An 8,366-nucleotide genomic window follows, 5' to 3' on the forward strand; every position below is an offset into this window, starting at 1 on the left:
AAACAGGGAATGCCTGGCTCAGTATTCCCAACAAACCTTGTGTGCAGAGGAGCTCCTTGAGCCCCTCTGCTGAGCTCACCAACGTTTCCTCCCCTGGCTGCTGCTGCCTCCTTGCAGTTGTACTCACTGGTTTGGGGTCGTTTGGGGTTGGTTTGCTCTGGTTTGTGGCTGTGCAGAAGCCTTGGGCAGGGAGGGATGTTCCCACGCAGCCACAGCCTCCATGGCTTTGTGTAAAACCAGGACAATTACCATTCTGTGCAGCACTATGGATAAAGAGCCTGCTTTTCATAGAGCCTTTATTTATAAATACCTTCAAGTCTTTCCCCCCCCCCCTTGATTTAAAAATAGAAGCACAGCCATAAAACCCTGTGCAAAATGCTTAGGATGTTTCCTTTGAGCTGTTGGGAGGGAAGGAATCCGAGGGAGGAGGAATGGCTTTGGTGTTGCTTTCTTGGAAAGCTGCTGCAGCTGAGCTTTGGTGCTCTGCAGACACCAGGAGACAGCAGCTGGGCTGGGGAGGGGGACGAGGTCTGGGGCAAGGGGGCTGTTTACACTCCAGAGAAAGAAACAATGTGAAAATGTGTCTTTGCTCTGAAAAAAGACCATGGAAAAACAGCCCTTGGGCTTGCATGTGGTTATCATCACCCCGTGTCTCCAGATCCGGTTTCCTTGCTGGTAAATAAAGCTGTTTTTCTGGCTGCTGCTCCAGCAATCCCCAGGATCAGAGCTAAGCGGGTCCCTTCCAGGTTAAGCACCGACTTTGATGGAGCCCCGGGCCCATTTGCAGCAAATCTCCCCAATCCACAGCCCCGGCCTCTCCCAGGGCTCGGGTCTGCCCTGGGGCTGATGGAAATCAAATCCCCCTGCAGATAATGGCTGTGCCTTATCCATCCTGCTCGGGCCTTTCTGTGCTGGCTGTGTGCATGGGCACCCAGCAGCAGTTTTTCCCCCAGCACAGCGTTTTCGTGTCACCCTGGCTCTCTGTCCCCTTTCTGCTCTCTCTTTAAGCCAATAGTGTTGATTGGAGCAGGCTTTGATTAGGGGCAGCGCTAATTGCCCATTAAGCTTTGTGTTACCCATCCCTGGTGTGATTTCCTGGCCATTTAAATAATCCTTATGTTTCACTGTCACCCACTGAGCTCAGTTTGAGCTCCGGGATGACAGAAGGGTCACAGTGATGCCCTGGATGCATCCTCACCCTGGCCCAGGGGTTTTCCTTGGCTTCAGCAGAGACAGCGCTGGCCCTGCCTGCACCATCCAGTCCTGTGAGGATTAAATCCCTTCCCCAATGGTTAAATTACCATCACAGAGTATCTGGGGACCTGATTTCCCCCCCAGGGCTGTGACCTTGCTGTAGGGTTCTGTCTCCCTTCCCAGCCATCTTTCCTCTGGCTCTTCCTGCCTTGCAGCTGGGTAACAGAATGAAAAACCAGTTTGGAACGATCTGAATGGGCAGAGGCAGCTGCTGGGACAGCCCAAGGAGCACAGATGCTCCAGGACCCCAGACTCTCAAGGACAGACATCCTGTCCTTAAAATACTCTGGCTCCAGGGAGAATTTAGAGAGGTGCCATGGGGTGGTGGGAGAGCAGAAAGGGGAGGTCCTTGTGCCCCCAGGCAGGGGCAGACACGCTATATTGGGTGCCCTGAAAGCCCCACCAGCAGCTGCAGCAACACCTGCTCTGGGGCTGCCCCGGGGGCGATGGAGCCACTCCTGCTTATTTTTGCCAGAGCCCAAATTCTTGTTTTCGTCCTCAGGACCGTTTGGGATAATGACAGGCTGCTGGTAGAGGCTGAGCATGACCTTTCCAGCAACGAGAGCTCAAGTGCTTTGCTTGGCAAGAGCACCTCGGTGCCCATTTATAACCCTCCATTGTTCCTGTTCTCTCTTCTTTTCAGCCTTAATGTCAGTGTTACCTAGAAACAGCCGGTCACCCTTACCCATGGCAGGCTGGGAACTTCACCAGCGCCTTTTCTTCCTGCTGGAAGCTGTGCTGAGACTGCAAATTAATTCATGGGGATTGGGTGGTGCTGGCACCCCCAGCCCTTCACTGCTCAGAGCCCTGGGGTGGCCCCAGAGGGACTCAGGGCAGCAAAACCCAGGGAGGAGAAGGTGCCTGAGTGCACCCAGCCTCTGATTGGGCTGGGACAGCCCAGAAAAAACAATTCTTCCATGGCTGGGAGCTGTAGTCTGTCAGAGTTCAGACGGAGACAATACAAAGCACTGCACTCAATTTTCAGAAGGCTTCAGACCTGTTTTTATTATAGCCTGGATCCTTTTTATACATTCTTACAAGTAACTCCTAAGTTTGCACTTTACTTATTGGTCACAAGAGACAAACAAAGTGCTCATTGGGACAGGCAGTGACAGGTTTCTCTTATTTCTCCTTCTTTCTTTCTTGGTTTCTATGTCAATGACCTTGGTAGGAAATTCTTTCAGGGGTAAACATGGATCCTCTTATCAAACTCCTCTCTGGGTCACAGAAGTTGTTGTAAAACCTCTTCACAGTAGTCCACCTGTGGCCCCAGCACATCTCCAGTCATCCCATCCCTCGGGGGTCATTTCTAACACCTCCATGGCTGTGGGCTTGAGGTGGTTGCTAATGAAATAAACTGCTGCTCAGGCGAGTGAGGATTAGCAATAAATATAACTAATTACAGACACATCCCCCCAGCACAAGGTCCTGCAAGCCCTGCTGGGTCTGGAACCCATTTCATGGGGACTGTGGAAGAATTCTCCTGTGGGGAATGCTTCCAGAGCAGGAAGTGAAAGGCATTTCCCTGCTTGCACCCCACAGCCCTGCCCCAGTGCACAATATCACTCTTGTTTTCAGCCTCGCTGTGTTTTCCTCCCTGCCCGCTCCAACAGAGCAGCTGCAGCTTCTCAAACTGCAGTTGCTTCATCCTTCCGACCCCTGCAAGGGGAATGTGTACACAGCCATATTTCAGGGGATGTGGGATGTGCTCCAGCTTTTTGTCCAGCTTTCTGGCTGGCTCAGCCACCTCCATCTGCTCAGGGGAAAGCAGAGGCAGCACAGAGGCAGCACAGAGCTGGTCTGGAGTGAGGAGAAACGCGAGGGGACCCAGCCCACCGCCTCTGCTCGTTGTTTTTCTTTGTTCCCACAATCTCTCTGCCTCTGGAAGGAGGGAGCAGCAGCCCTGGGCTCTGCCTTGGACCCTTTGGGTGCCCTGGCTGGGTGTCCCCATCCTGGCTGGGTGTCCCCATCCTTCAGGAGAGCCTGGCCCCAGCCATGAGGCAGTTAAAGGCTGAGATGGGAGCCACAGTCTCTGAGACAAAGGCTGAATTTCAGCAAACCATTTCAGAAGGATCCCACCCTGAGCCGTGCACAGGCAGCTGCATTGGAGCAGATCGTGCATGGCAACAGCATCACTCATTCCTGCCATCCCCCCGTGCTCGTTCTCCCCCTGCCCCCGTGCATCCCCCCGTCTCCATCTGCTCTCCAGCATCCCGGGGGGCCCCGTGCCCCTCCCCACTGCTCGCTCGCTCCGTGCTGGAGCTTTGCATAGCGACAGGGATGAGTTCGCCTTCCCCTCCCCCTGCTCCCCGATCTGGACCATCAGACACGCTCTGGCATTGATTTCCTCCGTGCTCGGCTTCCTAGAGCCATTTTGTGGTATTGCAGGGGAGGGGTTCTCTTTCTCCTCTCCCGTGTCCTGCTCCCTGAATAAACCTGGCTGCCGAAAAATACCGCGGGCAGGGTTTTAAATGCGGCGGAAAAATAAATAAATATCGGATTTCCTTTAATGCATCGCTAATGGTGCGACTGCACAATATGTTTGTAATGGGCAGTTTCAGGGGGGGTGTGTTCTGTGGGGAGCTGAAAGGTGATGTTGGTTTGGGTTTGACACTCTGTGGGGCTGCTGAGGTTTGGGGTGGGGTCTGTGCCAGGCTGCCCTATGGGGAGCTGAAGGGTGATGTTGGTTTGGGTTTGACACTCTGTAGGGCTGTTGGGGTTTGGGGTCGGGGTCTCCGGCTGGCTTTAACATCCTGCCTTTCTCAGTGCCCGGTCTGTGCCAGGCTGTCCTGTGGGGAGCTGAAGGATGATGTTGGTTTGGGTTTCACACCCTGCGGGGCTGTTGGGGCTGTTGGGGTGGGGATCTGTGCCAGGCTGCCCTGTGGGGAGCTGAAGGTGATGTTGGTTTGGGTTTGACAGCCTGTGGGGGCTGCTGGGGTTTGGGGTGGGGTCTCCAGCTGGCTTTAACATCCTGCCCTTCTCTGTGCCCGGTCTGTGCCAGGCTGTCCTGTGGGGAGCTGAAGGTGATGTTGGTTTGGGTTTGACACTCTGTGGGGCTGCTGAGGTTTGGGGTGAGGATCTGTGCTAGGCTGTCCTGTGTGGAGCTGAAGGATGATGTTGCTTTGGGTTTGGCACCCTGTGGGGCTGTTGGGGTGGGGGTCTGTGCCAGGCTGTCCTGTGGGCAGCTGAAGGATGATGTTGGTTTGGGTTTGACAGCCTGTGGGGCTGTTGGGGTTTGGTGTAGGGGTCTCCAGCTGGCTTTAACATCCTGCCCTTCTCTTTCCCCCCTTGCCCGGCGTTCCCCACAGAAGCTGCTGACGGTAACTCGACCCTGGGCGGCGGCAATGGCACGATGGGGCTGAGCGCCCGCTACGGCCCGCAGTTCACCCTGCAGCACGTCCCCGACTACCGGCAGAACGTGTACATCCCGGGCAGCAACGCCACCCTCACCAACGCCGCCGGCAAGCGCGACGCCAAGAACGCCGCCCCCGCCGGCGGCAACAAGAAGAAATCCGGGAAGAAGGAGAAGAAGTAGTGAAGAAGAAAAAGGAGACCTTAGAGCTACAGGGCAGCCGGCTCCAGCACTCCCCCAAAACCACAGCCCAGGCCGGAGGACGAATGTGAATTTTTTTTGTGGTGCAAAAGTAGGAAATGCTGCGAATGTATCTCGTCATCATCAGGGCTGAGAGCAGGGGCTCGCTGCTCTCAGGTCTCATGATGAAAACCAATCCGGAATCTAAACCCAACACAAACAAGTGCCCTGTGAATAATGTTTTATACAATCCCTCGGGTATTAGAATATGCAAGGGCGGAAGGTCTTTTGCCATGTCTTTGGATCCAATTTGCTCCCAGGTAGTCCAAGAAAGGCACAAGGCTTGTACTCGGCTTTGCCCAGTGTAAATAATTTTAATGTGGATCTTTTAATTTATAGCCCTTCAGCTATTTTTTGGAAAGGAAAAGGAAGTTCTTAGCTTAAAGCCCATTCTCCAATTCTTTGCTGTTAAATTTTCCATTCGTAAAATTCACCCCCAGTCAATGATAGCGATGGATTTTGGAATTTGGAAGTTGGTAGGGAGTGCTTCAGTTCCTGCTTACCTGTCATCTGAAAAAAAAAAAAAAAAGTGTTTATATTGCATGAGTCAAAGGGAATATGGCAAAGCTGCATCCTAAGCATTTTTAATTTTTTTAAAGTGTAACCACTAATGGCCTGAAATATGATAAGGAAAAAAGCCCTCCAGCTGTGTGAGAGTCAGGGAATTCCATGAGGAGCATGCCGAGGTGTGCGGCAGCTGCCCCGGCGGTTCTAGGGGTCTCCGAAGAGCAGACACATCTCAAACCTTCTTTGCAGTAAATATTTATATGTACAGTCGATGTTCTTATGGAATTAAGGCTAAGAGAGCCTCGCTCCCCCACGGCCAGGCCTGGCCAGGTCCCCCAGGGACACAGGGACGGGGTTTCACTGTCTGCACACGGTGTCTGCATGCACGTCCCTCTCCTCACACCTGCACTAGCGCCGTAGCTCCACGGACCCGCACAGTCCTCGCATGCCCACGTGGTGTGAACGCGCCGGCAGCCGCCCGGGCTGCCCTGGGGAAGGGGTGGGAGGGGGTGGGATGGCTCAGGCGGGCTGGGGAAACTCAATATTGCTTCTAGTTTGGTTCTTTGGGGTGGTCGGGCGGTTCTGGGGGTCTCGCCCAAAGGGTGGGATCCGCGGAGCTGCCGGTGCATGGCTTTGGTGCAGAGTTGGTGGCTGAGTAAGTGATGGTTGTTTTGGTGGTGTTTGGGGACCAGATCTAGACAAGGGACGCAAGAGCAGGGGTGATGCTGCAAAATGGGGGCAGTGACTGGGGAGTGGCACATGGGGCTGTGCGGGGCCAGCCTGGAGGAGGAGGTGACGCTCCCACTGGCTTTGGGCTTTGTATCCTGCAGGGAGAATGCAAGGATGAGGATTAGAGTTTCTCCATGTGCCCATCACCAGAGCACCAGGCCAGCTTCCCATAGCAAAGCAGCTCTGAGCCCCCGGGAGAGGCAGATGGGGGCTTTGTGTAGCCAGAGCCAGGAGAGGAACTGTGGGGTGGCCCGGAAGGGGCCACACCGAGTTTCCCAGGGGGGTTTGTGTTGTTTTTTTCCTTTTTTAATCACTAACACGTAACTCACCCGAGCAGACCCAGCCCTTTCAGCCAGGCTCTCCCCACCCCTGCCCCCTCCCCAAACAGGGCAGCAGGAGCATCCTCCGTGTTCCATCCAGATCCAGCCACCTCCGGCGCTGGCTGCACTGGGAGCGGTTCCCACCCTGTCCCCTGCAGCTGCCACCTGCCCCCCCTCTAGAAATGCTGTAGCTGAATCGTAGTCTTTATATTTTCTTTTTAATCTGCAAATCTGAGGTAGCGTAGTGAGTGTCGTGTATTTAGTGGCGTGTTATTTTTAATTGCAGTAACTAACTTGTGGACATCAGTATTTTCAATTTTCTCTGTATCTTCTTTCCATGTGGTCTGTGCTCCGAGTGTGCGTGAAATGAAACACGTTTGCCCTTTCAATGTGTCTAATATTGAATTATACTTATATATTATATATATGCTTATATCCTTCTTATACCCATATAGACCAACGTCGATGTGTTACACGCAAGTTTTATACTCTAATATTTATATTGCTTTTTTTCTTTGGGAAAAAAAAATAATAAAATGGTTTCTTCTGAATAAATGGTGTTTATTCTGGTGGGGAAAGGGAGGCACAGGTGGGGTCTGGCTGACAGGGGGTCGTTCAGCCCGTTTGGCTCCAGCAGTGGGGATGCTCTAGGGGCACCCCTAGTCTTGTGCCCCCAGGCCTGCTCTGGTGGCACCCCCATCCTGTGGTCACCCAGGCCTTTGAGTGGAGCATGACCTGGCTGTGGATCATGACTGAGGACGTGATGGGGTCGGTAGCTGCAGCCCCAAGAGGCTCCAGCTGCCCCTCTCCATCCCTGTAGGGATCTGGTCACTGTTGCCCAGTCCTGGAGGATCTGGAGAACCAGACCCAGCTGGGATTGCATCACCCTTCCCCATCCTCAGCAGGAATCCACTCTCCTTTCTCCAGCCCTGGTCTGATTTGCTTTTCCCCCTCTCTGCCCTTGGGGACGGTGGGTGGGAGGGCACTCAGATATTGTCACTGGAGCTCCCTGGCCAAGACAATCCTCCCACCCTCCCCCTCCAGGGGTCCAGCACAGGCTCAGGAAAAACATCCCGTGGCTCAGGATGTCGCAACCCTGGAGGAAAAAATAAGCTGCTGCTGGCCAGATGTGAGGGGGAGGGTGGAGGAGGCGGGGGCAGAGCAGACCCAAGAGACAGACAGACAGACAGAGCCCGAGATTGGGGGTTGGGGCTGCTCCCCCCTGTTAGTAGAGCACAGGAGGAGTGCAGGGCGCAGTCCCCATCCCTGTATCCCATCCATCCCCAGAGAGTGTCCAGGTGCAGCTCTGTACCCCAAACCCCCCCAGTTTTGCCCTTTCTCACAGCAAGGACCCCCTGAGCCCCCCTTGCAGACTGACAGACACCCCCAAATCCCCCAGTGCCCCATAGAGACACCAAATCCCCCTCCAGCTGCACACAGACCCCTGAGAATCCCCATGCGCCTCTCAGAGGGGCATCCCTCTCCCCAAATCCCCTTGCACCCCACAGCCCCAGCCCTCCCGCCTCCCCTGTGCCCACGGGGACAGCCCTGGTCACACACACACACATGAGGGGTGTCCTCCTTTGGGACAGGCGGTCCCAGACCACAGGGGAGGTCAGGGCAGTGCCAGGGCAGGGATTTGCTGCTCTGGGGCTCCTGTGTTGTCACCGTGTCCTCTGTCCCCACCCCGAGCTGTCCCTCCCGTGCTGGGTCACCTGGGCTGCATCACGGACAGCTCCAGGGGGATCAATGCCATCGACCTGCAGCTAATGGGCAGCAGGGCTGAGCGCTCCCAGGTGCCACCCGCGGGCTGTCCCCAGCACCTGTCACAGCCGGGCGGCTTCATTCCAGGGCATTGGGCACCACTGCCCGCTTGGCTGGTGATGCCACCGGGTGCCTGAGTGGTGAAGGAACCGGGGATGGTCACACAAGCGGGTCCCCAGGGGGTGACAGCCACCACTGGC

General features: G+C 55.0%; 1 protein-coding gene across 18 annotated transcripts in view; it reads left to right on the forward strand.

Moving 5' to 3' along the window:
* Positions 1-6,957, forward strand: part of LOC135453826 (protocadherin gamma-C5-like) — a 157,793-nt gene extending 150,836 nt beyond the window's left edge. For 17 of the 18 annotated variants that reach the window (XM_064725235.1, XM_064725234.1, XM_064725233.1 and 14 more), the window contains exon 4: positions 4,563-6,957. In XM_064725235.1, the coding sequence (XP_064581305.1) occupies positions 4,563-4,789 (227 nt within the window). In that variant the 3' untranslated portion in view covers positions 4,790-6,957. The remainder of the gene's footprint in view (positions 1-4,562) is intronic. The other variant, XM_064725229.1, reaches the window with a different exon arrangement.
* Positions 6,958-8,366: the final 1,409 nt, after the last annotated feature.

The sequence above is a fragment of the Zonotrichia leucophrys genome, chromosome 13 (assembly GCF_028769735.1).
Source record: "Zonotrichia leucophrys gambelii isolate GWCS_2022_RI chromosome 13, RI_Zleu_2.0, whole genome shotgun sequence".
In the NCBI taxonomy this organism is placed as follows: domain Eukaryota; kingdom Metazoa; phylum Chordata; class Aves; order Passeriformes; family Passerellidae; genus Zonotrichia; species Zonotrichia leucophrys.